The following is a 26603-nucleotide window of genomic DNA, read 5'->3' on the forward strand; positions in this document are numbered from 1 at the left end:
GAGAGCTGAGATCTGGCCACTGCACTCCAGCCTGGGCGACAGAGAGAGACTCCGTCTCAAAATAAATAAATAAATAAAATAAAATAAAATATAAATAGATCTTTATATAAAAGATATTCATATTTATAATAATAAATCAGAAACCTACCTGTATGTCTGACAATAGTGAAACAGTTGTGAATGGAATATTGAGCATAGAATGGGAAGGAATGAGAATGAAGCAGAATATTACACGGCCATTGAAAAGTCATGCTGCTGGTGGGGCACAGTAGCTCACACCTGTCATCCCAATACTCTGGGAGGCTGGGGAAGGTGGATCACTTTAGCACAGGAGTTTGAGATCAGCCTGGGCAACATGGCGAAACCCTGTCTCTATATTATAAATTAAGTAAATAAATAATAAAAGAAACTTATACTGATGATATGGACAGTGGAAATGTAGAAAATTGTCTTTAATGTAATGTTAAAATATTTAAAGTGTCATCTATACTGTAATTACAATTGTATAAAATAATTGCACATTTTGATAAGGAATGGAAAGAAATATAGGAGGAAAAGTTGTGTCAAAGTGATTGAATTGTGGGTGATTAATCTTTATAATAATTTCTTTTGTAGCTGCTATAATATTGAGTTCAAAATAAGTAAAACTTGGAAAGAAAAGGAAAACACTCAAGTGACACATTTTTCCATGCTGAGAAGGAAAGTCAGTGTCTCAGGAACTGTCCACATTCTTCCTTGCTCCTTCAAAGCAGCCTGTTAATCTTGACCCAGATGGAGGGAATACGCATGTTCTTCTTGCTGGGAAGACTGTACTGTGGGTTGAATGGAACAGAAATCTTAAACTTTTCAGTATTGTTTGGTAACAAATGCAAAATGCATTTGAACCATTCATTGGTATAGTTTTTCCATGACAAATATTATGCACAAAAATCTTGCAGACAGAAAATGATGTATTTTTTTCTCTCCCCCTACCCTTTTTCTTTCTCTTCCTTCCCATTTCCGCAGTTCTGCTAAGCCAATATTCTCTAGAATGAGCACAAAACAAATCAAATAACAGCTAAACAAATCGAATAACAGCTTTTGTACATCAACATCAAGAAGGAATACGCCTGAGAGAGATCAGAGTATAGAGATGAATATGAACAAGAGTGGAACATTCACCTGTCAACGCACTTTCTAAATCTAGATCAGCAGAGATGGGAGTGATTTTCTGGAAAGAGATGTGATCACGGATTAAACACCAGCTCATTGGAAACTGTCATTGGATGAGATCAGAAAACATTCATGAAAAATCATATTCAGGAAATATATTACAGGAAGAGGAATATAAATGCTCTAGAGTTAACATGTAAAATATATACGTACTGAGGTTTGTAAACTGTCCTTTTTAAATCAAACTGAAAACAAAAAGCTTTAACCTTTCAACAGAATTTTTAAAAAGGCAGTTAGTTCTAAATTATTCCTATCTCAATAGCCAAGAGGCTGATCAAGTGTCATTTACTGAGGAAGCATCTTAGAAAATGACTCTGAATGTTTTCATAGGAGCTGTGACCTTTGATTCTTCATCTCTACTATTCATTTACTTCACTGTGTAATCAGTTACAACCACTCAGTTATTAAGAGACGTAATGCTTCAAACTTTTTACCAAGTCTGTATTGTTTAATTTGTCCATACAAGTCATTACTGAGAGAGCGTTTATGCCATATACTATTACTCCATCAAGCTGTATATTACAGGAAGTACATCTTTACATCATAGGTTCCCAAGCAACATAGACTTCCCTATCTTTCAGGAAACAGCATCAAGGAACTCTGAAAAATATAGAAAAAGTTCATTTTCACCTTGGATGCTCACATGTAATATTATAGGCTACTATCAAATAAATACATTTTTTCTAATTCTCCCTAGAACATGCATAGGAATTTAATATACTTTATAAATAAGTATCTAAAATATCTCCTATTTTTTTCCTATTTCTTTGCCATACATGTTATCAGAAATTCATATCTTCTATTTCCCTTACTGATGGGCACTCATTTTTATTTTTTAAAACTCATTCCATTAAAGATATTTCTAAATAATAGTAAGTGGTACTAACAAAATAAATAATAATTTAATAGCCTTAGAAATAAATGACTATATACTTATACAGGCTGAAAAAACCTCGGTAGGAATAAGTTACCTTTTTGTTTACTAATGTTGGTTTCAAAAATACTCAGATTCATTTTAGTTGGCTGACATCTGGAAGGAGTTAACAACTAACCAGTTGACTTCAGCAACCATTTGCTCCCAGCCTTCCCCTGTCACCACCCTCACCACATATCCCGCCAATATCCAACAACAAAGAAATATTTAATATTGAAATCGCCCATTACCTGAGAATGACCACAAGCTAAAATGTACCTGTGGAAGCGTACTTAGTAGAAGCCAAACCATGTTCTATTCCTGAGCAGAAAACATTGACATGTAGAATGCTTTTATTCATATATTCAAAATTAAGAACAAATCAGTATATATCGCTAAAACATCAGATGGAGGATAACACAAGAAGTGATACAGATCAGGGTTCACTTCTCTTACCCTCTCTCTGTTAGGACCACATTCCTATTTTAGCCAAATGTTTCTGGTGCAGGCCATCTTTTCACCATAAATGGCATGAAACATAAATGGCATTATGTTTCAAATGGCTAAAAGCATATAACAGGTATACTCAAAGGAGTAAAACCCAATTCACAGAGATGTGGCTTTTCTAAAGAACCAAATTAAGGGAATACTTAGTATCTACAACTAAAGTATTAATCATTCTGAGGATTATTTGTTGCTTTAAGTATTAGCTCCCTACTGCAACCATAACACCCTACTTACTACATTTAATTACACACAACTTTTCAATAATTCATATTTTATTTGAAGGGAGGTACCTGTCTACTTTATCTACAATAAAAACAAAAGGTATTGGCTTTCTCTAATCCATGCAAACTACAAATTCCATCAGGAGTCCTACATCACTAACAGTGGTGTAAACAAAACTAAGAAAGTACTTCCTATCCACATGCGAATGTTTTAAAAAAGTTTTTGCCATAAAACCTAAGTGTAATTTAGCATACCACAGTGCTCTGAAGATGGGTCATTGACGATGTACCATTTGTATATAGGTAATACACATGTAAATCACTAAATGTTAATTAAATATAAGAAGTAGGTTTTTATCTTTTTAAAAAAAAAACAAAAAAAGTGACTCCCTTTCTCATTCTGTTCTGTTGTATTGTGTCCAAAAGTTGTGTGTAATTTTTTTAAGGTCCAGGAAATGTAAAGAAATTTGTTGGAATATCTGAATTTCTGTAAAAAAATAAAAATAAAAATAAGATTTTGTTACTTAAAAGAATTTTTGGTGGTGTGGTACATATTTGGTGTATTCAGTTTCTGTCTTTGTCCAGTGATCCGGTGACAGCTGATGGTTCCACTGAAGTAACTATCTCAGAAAATCTCCCTGCTGCTGGATTCCATATCTGTCAACAGCAGGACTCTCATGTAGAAGGCGTGGTTAACATCTCCAAAGCCTCTCCTAGCCAAATTTAGGAATATCTCCAGCTAATTCTCCATACACTCAGTGGAATGAAATTGATAACTAAATAAACAGCTGGACTACTCAAGTAAAACTTGACCTGCAATATCCAATTGCCCAATCTCCCCTTTGCAAATTGAAAACAACCAACGGTTCCTCGCACATGAGCAACTCTTCATACTGGGTATATGAAGCAACAACACTTCATACTGGGTATATGTTGTCTGGATGGGTTCCAATCCCTGATCCTTGGTTTACTATATGACTCTGAACAACACTAAGCCTCAGTGTCCTCATTGGTAAAAGAGATATAAATAATATCACTCAGCTCCATAGCATTGTTGTAAGGATGTCAATTAAACTATAGTGTTGTTGTGCTTGACAGGTAGGTAGGGGATATTCAATGAATGTTCATTCCTTCCCCTCCTAGTATATGCAAGACACTGAAGGAAGAAAAGAGACATAAAACAAAGTGTCTGCTCTGAAGATCCCGAAGACAATTAGAGTGACATTTGTGCACAGGGACTGAAAATTCAAATGCATACAAGGGCCAATAAATTCACAAAGCAAGCTCAGCTGGGGAGATAATAGGCATAGTGGGAACTGGCCTGGCACAGTGGCCTATAATCCCAGCACTTTGGGAGGCCGAGGTGGATGGATCACTTGAGTCCAGGAGTTTGAGACCAGCCTAGGCAATATAGTGAGATCCTTTCTCCGAAAATAAAAAAAAAATAATAATTTTTTAAATAAATTTTTAAAAGGAAGTAGTGGGAACTATGGAGCACTGAAGAGCCTAGGTCCTGTCTCAAGGGAATAAGTAGTCAACGCTCAGCTCTAATGATTTAACAAATATATATTGAGTTCCTACTATGTGCCAAGAACTGTTCTAAACTCTGAGAAGATAGTGGTGAATCACACAAAACCCTGCTTGCCTTTCATAGGTCTTATGTTCTAGTAGGGGAAGACACACAATAGACAGGAAAATATCAGCTAATAACAAGTGCCCTAAAGAGAATTATAACAGGGTGATTGATAGAGAAATGGAGAGAGGAATCAGGTAAGGCCTCCATGAAAAGGTGGCATTTAGAGTGAGACCTGAACAAACGTTTAAAAGCCAAATGTGAAAAAAGCAGAAGGCATGCCAGACTGGGAATGGCAAGGTGGCAGAGTGGGGAGCCACGTGGGCTAAGCTAGGGACCAGCTCTGGGCTTTGTAGGCCAGGATTGTTTGTACATTTTAAGTGTGAGAAAAAGCCACTGAAGGATCTTAAGCAGAAGAGTGATATAAACTATTTCACATTTCTAAAAGATTACTTTTGGTTTCTGCATCTAGCAGTATAAACTAGATACTCTAAAAAGCCTTTCTTTTTTTGTTTTGTTTTGTTTTGTTGTTTTTTTTAAGAGGGAGTCTTGCTCTGTCACCCAGGCTAGATGGAGTGCAGTGGGGCAATCTTGGCTAACTGCAACCTCCGCACCACCATGCCCAGCTAATTTTTGTATTTTTAGTAGAGACAGGGGTTCACCATGTTGGCCAGGCTGGTCTTGAACTCCTGACTTTGTTATCCACCCACCTCGGCCTCCCATAGTACTGGGATTACAGGCGTGAGCCACTGAGCCCAGCCTCTAAAAAGCCTTTCTTATGCCATACTATTAAATCTTAGATAAATTACAATAAGTTTATTTTTAACACACAGCTTAGATTACAAGAAAGTAAAAGAAATTCCAAAAGCATTTCAAAAAAGAAGTGGAGTGAGCTGAAAACTAAGTGTGAAATGTAAGCAAAGGCAAAAGCTGGGCTTGCCTGAAGGTAAATCTGTATAACAAAGTAGGGAATGGAAGATTAAGCCGTGGGCCACTGGAAGTAGGTGAGTTAAATTTGACATTCACATCCTAAAGCAGGATGCTTGAAGATGGCTACATCCTAGGCAAGAGCGGCCTAGGAAAAATTCTCATGCTAGCAAAAGAAATCTATCAAGAACACTATCTCCACACTGGCTCTAGATGGAAAAATAATAATGACCCCTTGAAATTTATCAGATGCCTGCCCCTATCAAGTATGGAACTCAGCCTTACTCTCCATATGGTCAAAGAAACCCCAAACCAAGAAATTAAAGAGCTTTTCAGGGCCCCTGATACCAGGCAGATACAAGCATATGTTGTCTAGAGGAAAGCATCTCTAAAATAACTCTCACCAATTAAGCGCAACAAAGTATGCAATTGCAATTTTAAAATTACTAAATATACAAATAAACCCTAAGCGATAATCAGCAGATACAACTAACAGCCGATTTATTACCCCACAGATTTTAGATAGTGGAATTACCAGATACACAATATAAAGTAATCATGTTTTACATGTTAAGGAAATAAAGACAGCGTCTGAAACAATGAATACAATAAAGAGTACATTAGATATAACCAGATAGATTAGAAGGAAAATTTTAAAGTCTTAGAAATTAAAATTATAATCATTGAAATTTAAAGTACAATGTGTAAATTACAAATGGGTATAACTGAAGAGAGGAGCTGTGAACTAGTAGATAAGATCTAAAGAAATTACACAGAATACAATACAAAAAGCCAAGGGGTTAGAAAATTACAAAGAGGTTAAACAACAGTGAAGACACAGACATCTAAACAGAGTTCCAACAGGAGAAATAGAGAGAATAAGGGAAAGGCAATATTTGAATAGAAAATGTCTGAAAATTTTTCAAAAATGATAAAAGATATGAATCCACACATATAGGAAGCACAATAGATATCAAGCAAGATAAACATAAAGTAAGACATGTCAGTAAAAATACAGGGAAAAGACAGAGGAACTACCATAACAACAACCAAAGAGAAACAGCATACCTCAGGGCGCATGCCTGTGGTCCTGGCTACTTGGAGACTGAGGCAGAAGATGGCTTGAGCCCGGGAGCTCTGGGCTGCAGCGCACGGTGCCCATGAGGTGTCCATGCTAAATTCAGAATCAAGAGGGTGACCTCCCTGGAGCAGGGGACCGCCAGGTTGCCTAAGGAGGGGTGAACCACCCCAGGTCGGAAACGGAGCAGGTCAAAACTCCCGTGCTGATCCTTTGTACCACCTACAAAGGAATAATTTCTGGACTAACAATAAATACCAGATACATTAGCATGATTTATTTAAAGTGCTGAGGTAAAATAACTCAAAATAGACCAAGCACAGCGGCTCATACCTGTAATCCCAGAACTCTGGGAGGCCGAGACCGGCGGATCACTTCAGATCAGGAGTTCGAGACCAGCCTGGCCAATATGGTGAAACCCATCTCTACTAAAAATACAAAAATTAGCTGGGCGTAGTGGCGTCTGTAATCCAGACTACTCAGGAGGTTGAGGCAGGAGGATCCCTTGAACCCGGGAGGCGGAGGTTGCAGTGAGCTGAGATTGTGCCACTGCACTCCAGCCTGGGCAACAGGCAAGACTCCATCTCAATAAAAAGCCACAAAACTATCAAAATAAAATTGTGTTTCAGCAAAGCTATTTTTTAAGACCAGAGGTAAAATACAATCATTTTCAGATAAACAAAACCTAAGGGGGTTTACCAACAACACACCGACACAGAGGGAATTTCTAAAAATTAGCCAGGAAGTAAGGCTGGAGATGCAAAAAGGAATAGAGAATGAAGAATTTGGTACGTATGTGAGCAAATGTAAACAAACATTGTACAAAATACAACATCTAATTTTTAGAATTCAAAAAAAAAGAAAACTAAAATACTGAATAATAGTAGCATATAAATTGGGATGAGATTATTAGAGTTTAAGGAATGTGTGTTAATTGGAAGGAGAGTTAAGATAAAGATTCACTTTAATAATAATTATAGGTCCGGGTGTGGTGGCCCATGCCTGTAATCCCAGCACTTTGGGTGGCTGAGGTAGGAGGCTCCCTTGAGCCCAGGAGTTCAAGGCCAGCCTGGGCAAAAAAGGGAGACCCAGCTCTACAAAGAATAATAATAATACCTAGCAATGGATTGCTTATAATGTGCCAAGTATATGTATTAACTCACTTAATCTTCATGAGTTAGAACTACCATTATCCCAAGCTTACAGATGAAGAAACTATGGCACAGAGGGGTTAAATAACTTACCCAAAGTCACACAACTAATAAGCAAAGAGCTGGGTTCACTAGGTAATATGACTCTAAAATCCATGCACTTAACTACTGTCTATGCTGCTTTAGAAAGTTTAATATAGCCGGTCATGGTGGCTTGTGCTTGTAATCCCAGCACTTTGGGAGGCTGAGGTGGGCAGATCACCTGAGGTCAGGAGTTTGAGACCAGCCTGACCAACATGGAGAAAGCCCGTCTCTACTAAAAATACAAAATCAGTTGGGCGTGGTGGCACATGCTGAGGCTGGAGGCTGAGGCAGAAGAATTGCTTGAACCTGGGAGGCGGAGCTTGCAGTGAGCTGAGATCCGGCCACTGCACTCCAGCCTGGGTGACAGAGCGAGACTCCGTCTCAAAAAAAAAAAAAAAAAAAAAAAAAAAAAAGTTTAATATAAATGATAAGATTTTAAAGTAAACAATAGAGGACATAGTTTCAAAACTATTTTGGGGGTGGAATAAGAAAACAAAGGAAAAAACACTAAGTCAAAAATAAAAAAGAAGGCCCCCACAAAAAAAGGGAAAAAAAGCATCGAAAAAGTAAAACAACTAGAAAGCATAATGTAAGGCAAAAGAAATCCAAACTAGATAACACAATCAATAGAAGTAGATTAAAGTTGTCGTTTAAAAGAGAAATTGTAAGACTGGATTTTTTAAATTCCATCTATAAACTGTTTACAAGAGATACTTAAAACACAAGGACCAAAAAAAATTGAAAATAAAAAAACAGAAAAAGATACACCTTGGAAATACTAATCAAATGAAAGCTATATTAATAGCAGATCCAAAAACTTCTTTAAACATTTTTAGAGAACAAAACAGTCCCTCCAAAAAAATGAAAGTTTCAACTCACCCAGAAAATATTAAAATTCTAAGCTGTTTTGTATTTAATAAGATAGCTTCAAAATATACAAAGCAAAAATGAAAGAATCACAAGGAGAAAGATAAATCCACTGTCATGATGGGAGATTTTAATGTATCTCTTGCAAATTATTGACAGGTCAAGAAAGCAAAAATATTTAACAAACAGAGAAAAGGTTTGAACAATTCAATTAAGCTTAATTTAGTAGCATACAAAATTGCCATACGTTATGATAAATAATAAAAATGCCACATATCAAATCTTGTTTTAATATTTCTTCTATTCTGTGAAAATCTGTGTGCTTTATATATATGGTATCTCAATTTTTTTTAAATGGCTAATCTCTCACAAAGAAAACAACTGTCAAATTTCAATGAATTGATTATTTAAATCTAATACAAAACTGTCCAGAGCATAGAAAGAAACAATGCTTCCACAACTCATTTTTTAGGATAGTAACATAAGCAGACAAGGATGGTTTGAAAAAGGAAAACTACAGAAAACCCTATATCCTAATAAAAAGAGCATTTTAAAATATATTTATGTAAGTCACCACATTAATAAACCGAAAGAGAAAAAAAAACATACGATTATCTGATAAATGCGGAAAAATCATTCATAAACATAAACTTAAAACTCATCTATGATTTTATTTTTTACTATTACAAAATTTAAAATATGGAAAATTATACTTTACCTAAGAAACAATTTTTTTTTTTTTCAGATAGAGTCTCGCTCTTGTCGCCCAGGATGGAGTGCTGTGGCGTGATCTTGGCTCACTGCAACCTCTGCTTCCCCGGTTCAAGCGATGATTCTCCTGCCTCAGCCTCCTAAGTAACTCGGATTACAGGCACCTGCCACCACACCAGGCTAATTTTTTTGCATTTTTAGTAGAGACGGGGGTTTTGCCATGTTGGCCAGGCTGGTCTCGAACTCCTGACCTCAGGTGATCTGCCCGCCTCAGCCTCCCAAAGTGCTGGGATTACAGGCATGAGCCACCATGCCCAACCCGAAGAAACAATTTCTACCAAACATTGCCAGGTGCAGTGGCTCAGGCTTGTAATCCCAGCACTTTGGGAGGCCAAGGCAGGTAGATCACTTGAGGCCAGGAGTTTGAGACCAGCATGAGCAAAATAGCAAAACCCCGTCCCTACTAAAAATACAAAAATGAGCAGTGTGTGGTGGTACACAGCTGTGGTCACAGCTACTCAGGACGCTCGGGCACAAGATTTGAACTGCTTGAACCCAGGAAGTGGAGGTTGCAGTGAGCCGAAATTGTGCCACTGCAGTCCAGCCTGGGTGACAGAGTGAGACTCTTGTCTCAAAAAAAAAAAAAAAAAAAGGAAAAGAAAAAAAAAGGGCCGGGCGCAGTGGCTCATGCCTGTAATCCCGGCACTTTGGGAGGCCGAGGCAGGTGGATCACCTGAGGTCAGGAGTTCAAGACCAGCCTGGCCAATATGGCGAGGCCCTGTCTCTACTAAAAATACAAAAATAAGCTGGGCGTGGTGGCAGGTGCCTGTAATCCCAGCTACTCGGGAGGCTGAGGTAGGAGAATAACTTGAACCTGGGAGGCGGAGGTTGCAGTGACCCGAGATCGTGCCATTGCACTCCAGCCTGGGTGACAAGAGCAAAACTCCAGCTCAAAAAAAACAAAAAAACAAAGAAAGAAAAAGAAAAGAAAACAACTTCTACCAAATGTCTATACTTATACTTGTAATGATGACACAAAACACTGCGTTAAAAATAAGGAGCAAGACAAATACTCCATCAGTACTTCTATCAACATTGTATTATCTTAGCCAGCACAGTAAAACAAGAAAAAGAAGTAAAAAACATAAGAATTTGAAAAATAAAAGACAAAACTATTTGAAGATTATAATTGCCCTTACAAAAAATAAACCCAAACCACAGGTAAAAAGTATTACAATCTATAAGGAATTAATAAGATGGCTAGATTTAAGATCAATATATAAAAGTGGCATTTTTATATCACAGCAATAAGAAGTTAGAAAACATAATTTCAAAAAAAATTATTAACAACAGCAGAAAAAATCGTTATACCCAGAAATGTCTGACATAATGTGCATAGGATCTTTATGAAGATAATTATACAACTTTATTTTAAAAGACCTTTGAAAATATAGATATACCATATTCACAAATAAGTAAACTCAACATTATTAAGATATTGATTCTTCCTATACGATCAGTGGAATGCCCACCAAAATTTCATCAGAGCTTTTTGAGGAACTTAACTTTAGTTGATTCTAAAATTTTTATGGAGACACAAGTTATTAAAAATAGCCATAATACTCCTGAAAAAAGAACAAGGTAGAAAGACTTGCTCAACCAGATATTGATTATAAAACTATAATAATTAAGATAGACAAATAAATCAATGAAACGGAAAGCCCAGAAGTATTTCAATACATCTTTTGGAAAAATTGATATAAGAAATGACATGATAGATTAATTGGGGCCGGGAACCTCGTGCTGATCCTTTGTACCACCTACAAAGGATTAATTTCTGAACAAACAATAAATAGCAAATAATAAGCATGATATATTTAAAGTGCTGAGGTGAGATAACGGTCAAAAGAGGCCAGGTGCAATGGCTCACACCTGTAATCCCAGCATTTTGGGAGGCTGAGGCAGGTAGATCACTTGAAGCCAGGAGTTTGAGACCAGACTGGCCAACATGGCAAAACTCTGTCTCTACAGCAATACAAAAAAATTAGCCAGGCATTGTGGTGCATGACTGTAATCCCAGCTACTTGAGAGGCTGAGGCACAAGAATTGCTTGAGCTCCGGAAGCGGAGGTTGCAGTGAGCCAAGACCGCACCACTGCACTCCCGCCTGGGTGAAAGAGTGAGACTCTGTCTGAAAAAAAAAAGGAAGAAGATTAGTTGGAAAAAGATGTGCTAGTTAATAAATTGTGCTGGAACATGTGATCATTATTGGGAGACAATTTCACATGAACCTCTTGTGTTTTTGCCCATCTTTCAAACAGAAGGCTTATTCCAGTCTATCTTTTCAAGGTTATTTGTATTGAAGACATTCTGAAAAAATCTCCCTTCAGAGCAAAGAGTAGCGCTATTTACTGTTCAGTAATAAAGATAATGTCTCTGTTTGGGACAAATTTCAGGCTGGCTCATTGCTCATTATAAAAGATTCGGGTTCCCAGCCAGGCGTGGTGGCTCACGCCTGTAATCCCTTTGGGAGACCGAGGCGGGCAGATCACGAGGTCAGGAGATCGAGACCCTCCTGGCTAACACGGTGAAACTCCGTCTCTACTAAAAATACAAAAAATTAGCCGGGCATGGTGGCGGGTGCCTGTAGTCCCAGCTACTCAGGAGGCTGAGGCAAGAGAATGGCGTGAGCCCGGGAGGTGGAGCTTGCAGTGAGCCTGTAATCCCAGCTACTCCAGAGGCTGAGGCACAAGTATTGCTTGAACCCGGGAGGCAGAGGTTGCAGTGAGCTGAGATTGTGCCATTGCACTCCAGCCTGGGTAACAGAGTGAGAGTGAGACTCTGTCCAAAAAAAAGAGAAAAGGAAAAACAATTTGGCGTTATCTTCTACAATTGAACATTTGCATGCACTAAATTAATCAATTTTATTCCTAGGTATATATGCTGGAGAAATTCTTGCACATAAGCACCAAAAAACATGTACAAAAATGGAAAACCTGCGTCTAACAGATTGCTAAAAATGTAAGGAAAAAAAGGAAAATGCTCATCAACAAGGATAGATAAATTACTTACAATTTTCAATATTTTTAATTAACTAATTTAATACCTCTGTAAGAATGGAAATGAATGAACCTCAGTTACAAATATCAATATAAATGATTAGATCAGAAACACAATGTTGAATGGGGAAAAAAAAACAAGTTGCAGAAAATATACTATGGCTCCAGGTGTACATCTCCAAACGATGTAAACAGTACATCATTTAGCAACAAATACATATATGCTACAATTATAAAGATATAAGTATAGGAATAGCACACACACACACAAAAATACAGGATTGTGGTTACTTCTGGAGAGTAGGGAGGGGTTACAATCAGGGGAATGCACACAGGCTGTGTCAACAGTTCCAGAGCTGGAGTGGACCGTTCATAGGCTCATTTGTTTTACACTTCTTAAATTGTATATATGTTACATTTTTTGTATCAAATATAATCTAATGAATAAGATAAAATAAACAGAATATCTTAAAAAGATAACTAGGGTTGGGTGCAGTGGCTCACACCTGTTACCCAGTACTTCGGGAGGCCAAGGCAAAAGGATCGCTTGAAGCCAGGAGTTCAAGACCAGCCTGGGCAACATATCAAGACCCAGACCCCCATCTTGACAAAAATAAAAAATAAAAATCAACCTGGCATGATAACGCATGCCTGTAGTCCCAGCTACTCGGGAGGCTGAGGTGGGAAGATTGCTTCAGCCCAGGAGTTTGAAGCTGCAGTGGGCTATGATTGTGCCACTGTACTCCAGCTGAAGATGGACTGAGCAAGACTCTATGTCTAAAAAAAATAAAAAATAAAACATAGCTGTATTAGTCCGTTTTCACACTGCTGATAAAGACATACCCGAGACGGGCAGTTTACAAAAGAAAAAGGTTTAATTGCACTCACAGTTCCACATGGCTAGGGAGGCCTCACAATCATGGCAGAAGGCAAGAAGGAGCAAGTCACATTTTGCATGAATGGCAGCAGGCAAAGACAGAACTCATGCAGGGGAACTCTTGTTTTTTTAAAACCATCAGATCTCGTGAGACTCATTTACTATCACGAGAACAGCGCAGGAAAGACCCGCCCCCATAATTCAGTCACCTCCCACCGGGTTCCTCCCACGATACGTGGGAATTGCAGGAGTTACAATTCAAAATGAGATTTGGGTGGGGAGACAGCGAAACAGTATCAATAGTTGACAGTTGTGAGGGAAAAGAATGGTCAAATGAAGAGCAACAGCAAGGAGACGGGGAAAGGCAACGCGGCAATCAAGGTGAGAGTAGGTGGAAAGGCAATGCGGCAATCAAGGTGAGACGTAGGTGGTGGCTTAACCAAAATCGTAACAGGCAGATGGAAAGAGGCAGGTACACTTGGGGTAATATTGCAGATTGGTTTTCCAGAAGGGAAGGGAAGGACACAGTCTGGGCAGGAGAAGATGCTGGGCTCTGAGGCAGTGTCCGTGAGGGCCTTAGCTGACCCCACAGGCAGCACTGGGATGTGCTGGGGTGGCCTTCCAGAGTTGTTTTGGGTTACTGAGGAAGTGGACCTTTATATGCAAGCAGGAAGGGATGTGATCTTGGGTAAGGAGGCTCTCTGCAGCTGAGGGCAATTTGCAGAGAAGGCAGAGGGCTGTGAGGTGGCCGCATGCCCAGCAGCTGTGGGAATAAGTCCTGCAGTCCTGGAAAGGGCTTGGGTAGTACATCATGGCATCTGCTACAGAGAAGTGTGTTTTTGGAACCTAAGACTTGTTGAGGGATTGAATGTGGAAGGTGAGGAGAGAGAGCTACTAGGTATTTTTTGCTCTGAGAGTAGATAGTGGTGCTATTTACTGAGAAAGGAAGAAGAGGAGAAGAAGCAGGGGGTTGGGAGATAAAACTCCAAAACTTCTTTTTTGTGAAGTTTAAGTTGCTTGTTAGAAATTCAATTCATAGCTGGGAGCAGTGGCTCACACCTGTAATCCCAGCACTTTGGGAGGCCGAGGCGGGCAGATCACCTGAGGTCAGGAGTTCAAGACCAGCCTGGCCAACATGACAAAACCTCGTCTCTACTAAAAATACAAAAATTAGCCAGGCATGGTGGCCCGTGCCTGTAGTCCCAGCTACTCGGGAGGCTGAGGTGGGAGGATCGCTTGAACCCAAGAGGCGGAGGTTTCAGTGAGCCAAGATTGCACCTCTGCACTCCAGCCTGGGTCACAGAGTAAAATCCTGTCTAAAAAAGAAAAGCATCATTAAGTGGCAAATGCTGCCGAAAGGGCAAGTAAGAAAAAAGCAGAGGCAAACTACTGGAGTTGGCAATTGTGGAGGCTATTGGTGACATTAACAAGAGCAATCTTCATGAAATAGCAGGAATATAAGCAGTGAATTGGGAAAAAGTTTATGTTGAGCTGGTGGAGAAAGCAATATAGGCAACATTTACTAGAAGTCAATTGTTGCAAGTCAAACCTAAGAAACCAAGGCTGCTAGCTTTCCAAGTTTCTCAGCAGTATTTTTTTAGAATATAGGCCGGACGCAGTGGATCATGCCTATAATCCCAGCACTTTGGGAGACTGAGGTGGGAGGATTGGTTGAGGCCAGGAATTTGAGACCAGCCTGGACAATATAGTGAGACCCTCTCTCTACAGAAAAATTTATATTAGCCAGTCATGGTGGTGAGCATCTGTAATCTCAACAGGTGGATTTTTTGAGCCCATGGGGTCAAGGCTGCAGTGAGCTATGATCTCACCACTGCACTCCAGACTGGGTGACAGAGTTAGACTCTACCTCTAAAAAAAAAAAACAAAATAGAATATGAATTGTCAGGTAAGTTGATGCACTGTCAAACACAGTGCAGACCAATGTTGTGAGAGTCAGGAAAACCTCTAGAGATCAGGTTTAGCCAGTGGGCCAGGAGTTTCTGACTTCTATGAAGAGGGCATGCTCTCAAGAAGGAAGCTAAACATTATGGCAGAACATACGAAGAGACAGGTGAGTGAGACAGATGCCAAGGACTGCAGGAACCCTCAGGAAGCCTGCAGTGGGGAAAAAGGATGAGTAGAGTCAACTTTAAATGACCACAGAGAGGAAGACAAGCCTCAGGCGGACTGTGCCCGAAGGTCTAGACTGGGGAAATGGGAAGCAGAAATTGTCGGCAAACTCTTTTGGCCACATAACCTATCCTCTAGTATAGCATTTATCAGCGGTTAAACATGTTTTGATTTCCACATGTCTGATTTCTGTGTGGCCCTCTCATTGATGTTATTTAGGTAGGGAGGCCAGATTGTTAATGGTTTTTCATTCCAGCTACTTTGAACTTTGGACTTTATTCTGCAGGCAATGGAAAACCATTGACAGTTTCTGAACAAGGGAAAAGAATAATCCAAGTGTGATTTTTAAGAGGATTATTTCTTTAATAGTGAGCAGGATGGAGTCATGCAAGGCTAGATTAGAGCCTGCTTAGGAGATTCTTCCAGTTATGGAAATAGAGACTGAGGGATGGGCCAGGCACGGTGGCTCACGCCTGTAATCCCAGCACTTTGGGAGGCCGAGGCAGGCGGATCATGAGGTCAGGAGTTCGAGACCAGGAGCCTGGTCAGGAGCAAAACCGGGTCAGGAATTTGAGGTCAGAAGCCTGGCCAACATGGTGAAACCTCGTCTCTACTAAAAATAGAAAAAGTAGCTGGGCGTGGTGGCGGGCGCCTGTAGTCCCAGCTACTCGGGAGGCTGAGGCAGGAGAATCGCTTGAACCCAGGAGGTGGAGGTTGCAGTAAGCCAAGATCACGCCACTGCACTCCAGCCTCTGTGACAGAGTGAGACTCTGTCTCAAAAAAGAAAGAAAAAAAAAGAGACTGTGGATGAAGACCAATTGGGGTAGGGGATGAAAAGGAGGACAAAGATGATGCTTGGGTTTCCAGTCTACATTATTAGAAGATTGGGGGTGGGTGGAGGGCAACCACTTACTGGGGGGAGGGAAAGCAGGGGTTTGGATGGAGTCCCATGATGAAAGCACTAATAGTCAATATTCTGATGAACCGTGGAGTGTACAGGTGCCTTCATGTCCATTATCTCATTTGCTCTCACAACTACCCTGTGAGGTATTATTATGCCCATTTTACAAATGAGGAATCTGAGGCCCAAAGAGGCTCAGTGATGCCCTTCATAAGGTCTTAACCCCAGCTGTTCTCACTCCTTGCTTTGACAATGGCTTTTGGATACACTTCGGCTCTTGCTGTTCAGTGTGAAAAGATGTCAGCTTATGTTTACTTTTCACAAGTCATGTTCTGAAAACTTCAGTTTATTGGAGGAATTAGCTGGATTCCATTTCTTCGATGCTGCTTCCCTGTAATCCTTCCAGAAGACTAATTACTTACCTAAGTCAGCTGGAGGAAAAAAAAAAGAAAAATCCATTTCTAAGTCAGTTTTCCCTTTTGAGAGAATTTGGCATCCAGGCGCAAGTGTACAGCTTCCTCTGAAATGAAACATTAATTCTCTCACCTAGTCAGGATACAAGTTAGAATATTAAAATTCATCAGATGAGAGCCAAATCCTCGTGAACCAAGATAAGGAAATGCGTTTACCTCACCCCGTACTACCTGCTACCTCCTTTCTCAAAGAAAAAGCTGGGAATCCTCTTCTAATGGGTGAGATCTGTTTCATTAGCCCAACCACAAGTCAGTAAGTTCAGGGCCTCAGATGTCAAACCAACCTCTGGGTCAATCCTAACTTCCCACATTATTTAAGCACTGGATTTCTCTCTGGCATTAACTGAATGGAACTTCACCTGAGGACAAAATTGGTTGGTACATTTGTGATTATGGAGTAAAGGCTGATTCTTAGCCAAACCAGGCTGGAAAACTGAAATAATTCAAAAAGTAAGTGTGTAGATGTGATGCTATCTTGCTGATGCAAAGTTTCTCAAGTCAAAACATTTACTTGAAACTCTGGCTTCCTCCAAAGCAATAGTTTTTTACATTTTAGGAGCAGCTTTCCTTGTAAAAGCCTTTACACTTGTCAGGCCTCCTGCCTTAACAAAGATTGTGAATTCTCTTCTAGGTGATTAAAATCAATTCTGAATTAAATACAGTTGCCCTGATCATGTCAAAAATGCAGCTGCTTTCCTACGGTTTAACTTACTTTACAGTTTTAAAAAGCAGTTGGAGTTTTTAAAACTTGGTTTGCACTGCCATCTAGTGATACATTTCACTGACAGTTTCAACATGCTAAATTTATATGGATCCACAAGGTTACCCTTAAGAGCAATGTACAGCCACATCTATTTTTTTTTTTTTTTTTTTTTTGAGATGGAGTCTCGCTGTGTCGCCAGGCTGGAGTTCAGTAGTGCGATCTCAGCTCACTTCAACCTCCACCTCCTGGGTTCAAGTGATTCTCCTGCCTCAGCCTCCCGAGTAGCTGGGATTACCGGCACCCGCCACCATGCCAGGCTAATTTTTTATATTTTTTAGTCAAGACAGAGTTTCACTATGTGGGCCAGGCTTATCTCAAACTCCTGAGCTCATGGTCTGCCTGCCTCGACTTCCCAAAGTGCTGGGATTACAGGCGTGAGCCACCGTGCCCAGCGAGTGCCACATCTTAAATAGAGCATTTATATTTGCAAATATAGAGAGAAAACTAGTTCCTATACACAACAAAGTTCCCTCATATACCTTACAGACTAAGAAAAAAATTTTATCATAAATATGAAAGACAGCCCGAGCATGGTGGCTCACACTTGTAATCCCAGCACTTTGGAAGGCCAAAGTGGGAGGACTGTTTGAGCCCAGGAGTTCAAGACCAGCCTGGGCAATATAGTGAGACCTCATCTCTACAAAATAAAAATTAAAAAATTAACCAGGTATAGTGCGCACCTGTGGTCCCAGATAAACAGGAGGCTGAGGCAGGAGGATAGCTTGAGCCAAGAGATCGAGACTGCAGTGAGCCGTGTTTTACCCCACTGCACTCTAACTTGGATGACACAGTGAGAACCTGTCTCAAAAACAAACAACATATATATATAAATACACACACACACACACACACACATAAAAGAGAGCGCCCACTAGTATCCTATTAAACCACAGAGACTAGTGGGCTTCTTATATTAGCTTTTTTATTTACATCTTTGATTTTTACCATAATTAAAGCAGTTCATTTCTCCTAAACAAATACAATCCTGGATGATGAATTTAATGGCCAATCTGTTTGGAAAGGCAGAATTGTATAAAGGTTAAATGCATGGGAACTAGCATGATGCTCTCTGGGTCCAAATCCTAGCTCAGCACTTGCAATGTTTGTGCCCTTAGGCTAGTTATGTAACATCTCCATGCCTCAGTTTTCTAATCTGCAAAATATGGGTAATAATCAGACCTACTCATAGAGTAATTTAAGAGACACTATACTTAGCATAGAGGCTAGCACAAAGTAAATGTTCAATAAAACACAACCAGAGCACAGTGAGCCTAATTTGCATAGCCCCTTGGGATGCTGAGATAGCAGGGAAGCTCCTGGTCTCATTCCACTGGAAAATAGATCCTTAGACACAGTGAAGACCAAGATCAGGACTCTGGATGCTAGAATCACCATATGATCCAGCAATTGCATTTCTGGGTATAAAGGAGTTGAACTCAAACAGATAAATATATGTCAATGTTCATAACAGTATTATGATAGCCAAAAGGTAGAAACAACCCAAATGTCTACTGATGGAGGAATGGATAAACAAAATGAGAAATATACATACCAGGGAATATTATTCAGTCTTCTTTTTTTCCTTAGGCCATCCTAATGAACAAAATTCAGTCTTAAAAAGGAATGAAATTCTGATACATGCCACATGTGGATGAACCTTGGAAACATTATACTAAGTGAATAAATTAGACACAAAAGGACAAATATTGTATGATTCCACTTATATGAAGTACCTAGAATAGTCAATTCATAGAGACAAAAAGTAGAATAGAAGTGACCAGAGGCTGGAGGAATGGAGGAAAGGGGAGTTCATGTTGAACAGACACAGACTTTCAGTTTGGAATAATGAAAAACTCTAGCTATGAATATAGCAATGATAACAATGTGTTGAGGGTCATGATGTATTGTACAAAAGAGAAAAAAACCTCAACAACCACAATGTGAATATAAATTGTACACTTGAAAATAATTAAAATGGTAAATTTCATGTTCTGTGTATTTTACCACAATTTTCTTTTAAAAGCACAGGCAGGCCAGAGCCCTGACCACATGCTTCTCTTTCCCACTGCCTTCACCCTCATTACATCCAAATGCTTGCTGGGCAGCCCAGGACCACCTCCAGAGGACATGGATAGTGGCCAGGAGGCACCAGGAACTCAAAGGAGGGCTTCCAAGCTGCCCCATCTTCCCTCCGCCACCCCACCACACACACACACACACACACGCACACACACACACGCACACACACACCAACACACATACATACGCAGGCACCTTTAGAGGAAGGAGGAAGAGGCAACGCTCTGGGATCCTGGAAAACTTGCAGGACTGGTGCAACAATTGCCCTTTGACTCCAACCTGGGCTCTAATTTTCCCCTATAGCTGCCTTGGTCTGGTAATCAAGGTTATACTTTTAAAAGAAGGAAAATGTCAAACAAGTAGACATGATCCTAATTATATTTGTGTGCAGAGCAAGGAATGAGTGTGAACAACTTTGATGCCTATTGATTAATGCTGAAAAACAACTCAAATGAACCAGTGAACCAAAAGATAAGCCAAATCCAGAAACAGCTGTGGCTTAATCCCCAGCAATGGACTGGAAATCCATGAGACAGCTCCGCAGATAGAGAATGAAAAGTCTGTTCTTACATACATTATACTCAGAGTAAGTAATCTTATGTGTAAAAGCAGCCAGGGAAAAACAAAATCAAAATGTCCCTTCCCCAAAACCCTCCCAGGAAACAGTCATCTTGTGAAAAAACAAAGTTTTGGCCTAGTGTTTTGAATATATCTTACAGTGAGGCATGCATTTTTAAAAAATGTATAACCCAAAATTTATTACTTATTTATTGCTACATAACAAGTCACTTCCAAACACTATGCTGTAAAACAACATCTTACTATCTGTAAGATTGTAAAACAATCTTACTATCTGTCACATTTTCTGTGGGCCAGGAATTCAAACAGAGCACAGTAGGGATGGCTAATCTCCTCCAGAATGTCTGGAACTTCAACCGAAAAACCTGAAGGCTGGAATAGGCTAATGGCTTCTTCATGTACATGCCTAACAGTTCATACTGGCTGTTGACTAAGGGCCAGCAGGATCACCCACACCTGGCCTCACTATGTGGCCTGGGCTTCCTCACGACATGGCAGCTGGGATCAAAAGGCAAGCATCAGCAGGGTGCAGTAGCTCATGTCTATAATCCCAGCGCTTTGGAAGGTCAAGGCGGGAGAATCACTTTAGCCCAGGAGTTTGAGACCAGCCTGGGCAACGTAGTGAGACCCTGTCTCTACAGAAAATTTAAAAATTATCCAGATGTGGTGGCACATACATGTAGTCCCAGATACTCAGGAGGCTGAGGTGGGAGAGATTGCTTGAGACCAGGAGGTTGAGACTACCATGAGCCCTGATTTCACCATTGCACTCCAGCCCCGGCAACAGAGCAAAACTCTGTCTCAAAACAGAGGGAAGAAAAGGGGGTTGGGTGGGACAAGCATTCCAAGACAGAACCAGTGAAAAACGTATTGCCTTTTATGACCTCACCCTGGAAATCATTCAGCATCACTTTGGCCATGTTCCGTCACTTGATGCAGTTACAAAGATCTGTGTAAATTCCTTAGAAAGGAAGGAGACATACACCCCACCTCTCATGACACGGCGTAGGAAGAGCATGTAGGATGTGATATGTAGCTACATATTGGTGTAGCCAACTTTGGAAAACCCAATTTGCCACATTGTGCTTTATCTCAGTTAATCCTCACCCCCAAAAGAAACCATATGCTATTACTATTTTACAGTAAAGGAAATGAAAGCTCAGAGAAGTGAAATAACTTTCCAAAGTCACACACTTAGTAAATGGTAGAGTAGAGATTCTGACTCCAGTATCGAAGTCCTTGATCCCCAACCTGCTCTTCCTGCCATAGGTCGCATTGCCTTATCTACAGTTACAGAAGCTGGAAGTTCAAGTTCCAGGTCTCCTTATAAATATGTACAAGTTCTTCAAAGAAAAGTAAATATAGAAGCATTGGATTCTCTGCTCCTTCAATACTCAGGGCTGCAGCTTCAGAGCAGACTTTATGGAAATATTCTATTAGGCCCAACAGTACCAACTACATTCACAGCCCAGGGGAGACATCAGTGGGCTTCATATGCCCCCAAAGAATAAGCCCAAGAATACCTGCAAAATGGCCAGTGCACTTGGCACTGTTAGTTGCTACTATTTGGACCTTATCCAGTTGACCCTAAAATTGGCCCAAGTACTTGTAGCCAACCTCCACAAGGTGGCCCCAGCGATCTTTACCTCTTGGTATTCACACCCTAGTGTAATCTCCTCCCACCCTCTGTCAAAGTCGGTCTACGTGACCAACAGCATAAGGCAGAAAATGGTGTATTACTTCCAATATTTGGTTTTAAAATACTATGACTTCCGTCATGGGCTCTCTCATCACTCACAGGGGAAGCCAGTCACCATGTTGTGAGGACATGCAGGCAGCCCATGGAAGGGCCTGCAAAGCAAGGAACTGACACCCTAGCCAACAGCCAGCAACGAACTGAGGCCTTCCAACAACCATTTGAGTGAGTTTATACACAGATTTTCCCCGGTCAAGCCTTGAGATGACTGCAACCCCAGTGAACAGCCTGGCTACAACTTCATGAAAGATTGCATCAGAACTACCCAGCTAAGCTGGTCCCAGATTCCCTGACTTTCAGAATAAATGTTTATTGTTTAATGTTTACATTTAATGTTATCAATAAACCGATACCTGTAGGGGTCATTTGTTACATAGCAATGGATAACTAATAGAGTATTGAATCTAAAATTATGATTATCTGCTAGTAGAAAGAGTTGGGGCTTTGGAGACAAGCACACTGCCTTTAAATCCTGATTCCACCAATACCTGGGTGAATAGCATGGCTTCTCTGAGCCTCAGTTTCCTCATAAGAATGGGAATGATAAACTTACTCTTAAGGCTGAGTGAGGATCAAAGGAAAGAAGTTAGAACAGAGAATATTCCTCTTCTTCCATCTCAACATTTTAATTTTTAATTTTATCTATATTTTATTTTATTTTAGAGATGGAGTCTCACTCTTTCGCCCAGGCTGGAGTGAAGTGGCACAATCTCAGCTCACTGCAACCTCCCCACCTTGGATTCAAGCGATTCTCCTGCCTCAACCTCCCAAGTATCTGGGATTACAGGTGCCCAACACCACACCTGGCTAATTTTTGTATTTTTAGTAGAGACGGGGTTTCACTATGTTGGCCAGAGTGGTCTCGAACTCCTGACCTCAGATGATCCACTGCCTCGGCCTCCCAAAGTGCTGTGATTACAGGCGTGAGCCACTACGCCCAGACCCTTCTCAACATTTTAAAACCAGAGTGAGGAATTCCCTCAGAGCAAGCACAACTTGCTGTGGTGATAATAATAATTGTACAACCAACTTCACCTATACTTTTATTCTTTCTATAGACACATTAGAAAGAGTGTAGTATTAATAGTAACATATTATGTACGTTTAAATCTTGTTATGCAGAAATGGTAGACCAAAAAATCTGCTTATAGTTCAAGAACATAGTTACATTATTAAACAAACACAGTGGACATATTTTAGTTGCTTCCCATCTACATATAATCACTCAACAATTCATAGACAAATATTTATTGGATTCCCATTATGTCCCAGATATTGTTCTAGGTTCTATGAGGAATGAAAAATAGTCTAAGAAGGGCCAGGTACAGTGGCTCACACCTGTAATCCCAGCACTTTGTGGGGCCGAGGCAGGTGGATCACCTGAGGTCAGGAGTTCGAGACCAGTCTGACCAACATGGTGAAACCGTCTCTACTAAAAATACAAAAATTAGGCCGGGCGCGGTGGCTCACACCTGTAATCCCAGCACTTTGGGAGGCTGAGATGGGCGGATCACGAGGTCAGGAGATCGAGACCATCCTGACTAACACGGTGAAACCCCGTCTCTACTAAAAATACAAAAATTAGCCGGGCACGGTGGGGGGCACCTGTAGTCCCAGCCACACGGGAGGCTGAGGCAGGAGAATGGCGTGAACCCGGGAGGCGGAGCTTGCAGTGAGCTGAGATCCGGCCACCGCACTCCAGCCTGGGCAGCAGAGCGAGACTCCATCTCAAAAAAAAAAAAAAAAAAAATACAAAACTTAGCCCGGCATGGTGGCACACACCTGTAATCCCAGCTACTTGGGAGGCTGAGGAAGGAGAATCGCTTGAACCCGGGAGCCAGAGGTTGTGCAGTGAGCCAAGATTGTGCCATTGTACTCCAGCCTGGACAACAAAAGTGAAACTCAGTCTCAAAAAAAAAAAAAATAGTCTAAGAAATCATCTCTGTCTTAAAGGAATTTATAGACTTTTTAACATAATATGAAAACCAAAATACTGGCCAAGCCCAATGGCTTATGCCTGTAATCCCAATGCTTTGGGAGGCCAACGCAGGAGGATCACTTGAGGTCATGAGTTTGATACCATCCTGGGCAACACAGTGAGACCTCATCTGTACAAAAAATTAAAAAATTATGCTGGCATGGTGGTGCATGCCTGTAGTCCTAGATACTCAGGAGGCTGAGGCAAGAGGATCGCTTGAACTCAGAAGTTCAAGGCTGCAGTGAGCTATGATCTTGCCACTGCACTGCAGCCTGGGCAACAAGTGAGACCCTGTTTCAATTAAAAAAGGAAGGAAGGGAGGGAGGGAGGGAGGGAGGAAGGAAGGAAGGAAGGAAGGAAGGGGAATATCTTACGCTGTAAGTGAAGTTGCAAGGAAGTAAATGACTAAATAACAGCAAGGTGAATTGGCTTCAAATATGTGGGTCTTAATCTCAGATTTACTATTTACTAGCTTTATGGATTGAGGTATAATCACTTACCTATCTGTGCCTCAATTTCCCCATCTGTAAAATTGGGCTAATAAAGTATGAGGTATGCCTCACAGAGTTGCTGTAAGGACCAAATGAGGTTTTATATATAGAAGTATGCACACACACACAGAGTACCTGATATAGGAAGAGCACTCCATTTCTTTTTTTTTTTTCCGAGATGGAGTCTTGCCCTGTGATCTAAAGCTGGAGTGCAATGGCCCGATCTCGGCTCACTTCAACTTCTGCCTCCCAGGTTCAAGCAGTTCTTCTGCCGCAGCCTCCCGAGTAGCTGGGATTACAGGCGCCGCCACCACGCCCAGCTAATTTATGTATTTTTAGTAGAGGCAGGGTTTCACCATGTTGGCTGGGCTGATCTGGAACTCCTGACCTCATGATCCACTCGCCTCAGCCTCCCAAAGTGCTGGGATTACAGGAATGAGCCACCGCGCCCAGCCCATTTCTAATATACATAATACGTGTGGGTATTTGTTTACGTGGGGGTTATAGGCTATTGAGAAGAGAGGGATAAACTGGGTTGGAATGTGGAATGTGCTGGGAGATATTGAAAAAGTAGTTCTTGAATCAGCCTTAAGACCAAGCTGGCTTTAGATGGCCTGGGAGGAGAAAGGAATCTCAGAGAGATGGGAGAACCCAGCCTACTCTGATGTAGGGGACACAGCCTTAATATCTTCCTGCCACAAAGGCACTGCCACCAGAAATAATTCCACCTTGTTAAATAGGAAATAGGCCAGATGCGGTGGCTCACACCTGTAATCCCAGCACTTTGGGAGGCAGAGGTGGCCAGATCAGGAGTTCAAGAGGGCAGGAGTTCGAGACCAGCTGGGACAAATAATCAAGCGTGCCTGTCTCTACAAAAAATACAAAAATTAGCTGGGCGTGGTAACCCACGCCTGTAATCCCAGCTACTAGGGAGGCTGAGGCAGGAGAATCACTTGAACCCGGGAGGCAGAGGTTGTAGTGAGCCGAGATTGCACCACTGTATTCCAGCCTGGGCAACAGAGCAAGACTCTGTCTCAAGCTAGATAGATAGATAGATAGATAGATAGATAGATAGATAGATAGATAGATAGATAGATAAAGAAATAATAGAACAAATAAGAATGACTCACCTAATGTAGGGCTGAAGACTGTTTGTTAGCTCATTTCATCCTCAAAAAATGCCGTGAGATAGTATTATAGTATTCTTTCTTTTTTTTTTTTTTTTTGAGACGGAGTCTCACTCTGTCCCCCAGGCTGGAGTGCAGTGGTGCAATCTAGGCTCACTGCAAGCTCCGCCTCCCGGGTTCACGCCGTTCTCCTGCCTCAGTCTCCTGAGTAGCTGGGACTACAGGCGCCCGCCACCACGTCCGGCTAATTTTTTTTTTTTTTTTTTTTTTTTTTTTTTTTGTATTTTTAGTAGAGACGGGGTTTCACCGTGTTAGCCAGGACAGTCTGGATCTCCTGACCTCGTGATCCACCCGCCTCCACCTCCCAAAGTGCTGGGATTACAGTCGTGAGCCACCGCGCCCGGCTAGTATTCTACTTTCATCCCCATTCTGCAGAGGAAGAAACTGAAACTCTGAGAGCTTAAATAACTTGCCCAACATCATGTAGGTAGTGAGCAGCAAAACGGGGCCTCAAACCTCAGCAGTTTTGCTCCAGACCCAGGGCTCTTAACTGCTGTAATAAATTTCCACTGGTTAATCAGTGATACATTTTTCACTCTACTTAACATTTTCCCACCACCTAGCCAAATCCCAAGCCAATTGAACAGAAATCTCTTAGGAAAGGTAAACTTATTTTAAATGAGCTAAAGTTAATATTAAAGCAACAGAACTTTATCTGGATTAGTCACAGAGTAATGATTTTTCACCTTTAGGGGTCAGGGTCTCCTTCAAAAATCTGACAGTAATTAGGGCCTCTCTCCCTAGGAAGAGATATATCGACACACCTAAAAACATGTGCACAGAATTTCAGGGATTCCCTGATGCCCAGGGAGGAACCCTAAGTTATCATCTCTCGACCTCACAGTTCCCCGAAGCCAGATAGAGCCTCTCCATGTGTAAATAGTCTGGGGGTCACACTGGGGTCCCAGACTCCCCCTCCCCAGCCCCTGCCCCATTAGCACAAATAATCAAGGATGCTGGGGTAGGAAACTTCTGCCCACACACATACTCAAATTACAGACTTTCTCTTCAACTGTGTATATTTTATTGAATGAGCACTTGAGTTCTTGTTGAGCCTGTCGTCTGGGGATGCCAACACTTTCCTACT

General features: G+C 40.9%; 1 protein-coding gene and 1 long non-coding RNA gene across 8 annotated transcripts in view; one reads left to right on the forward strand and one right to left on the reverse strand.

The window, feature by feature from the left end:
- Window positions 1-3386, forward strand: part of LHFPL3 (LHFPL tetraspan subfamily member 3) — a 572025-nt gene extending 568639 nt beyond the window's left edge. For all 4 annotated transcript variants that reach the window (XM_005550441.4, XM_045388635.2, XM_065542422.1 and 1 more), the window contains one exon: window positions 1006-3386. Coding sequence is in view for 2 of the 4 variants with exons in the window: in XM_005550440.3 (XP_005550497.1) it covers window positions 1006-1034 (29 nt within the window). In the remaining 2 variants the exon portion in view is untranslated. The remainder of the gene's footprint in view (window positions 1-1005) is intronic.
- On the reverse strand, window positions 438-25975 carry LOC123572313 (uncharacterized). Of its 4 annotated transcripts, none has more exons than XR_012432764.1 (6): window positions 25460-25975; window positions 18999-19039; window positions 16633-18244; window positions 2377-2446; window positions 1162-1812; window positions 438-812 (listed from the first exon to the last, which is right to left on the reverse strand). It is a non-coding gene; the product is annotated as an uncharacterized lncRNA (long non-coding RNA). The 4 variants fall into 4 exon arrangements; XR_012432766.1 differs by having other exon boundaries at window positions 16633-18248; XR_012432765.1 differs by lacking the exon at window positions 2377-2446.
- Between the last annotated feature and the right edge of the window lie 628 nt (window positions 25976-26603).

The sequence above is a fragment of the Macaca fascicularis genome, chromosome 3 (genome assembly GCF_037993035.2).
Source record: "Macaca fascicularis isolate 582-1 chromosome 3, T2T-MFA8v1.1".
Classification (NCBI taxonomy): domain Eukaryota; kingdom Metazoa; phylum Chordata; class Mammalia; order Primates; family Cercopithecidae; genus Macaca; species Macaca fascicularis.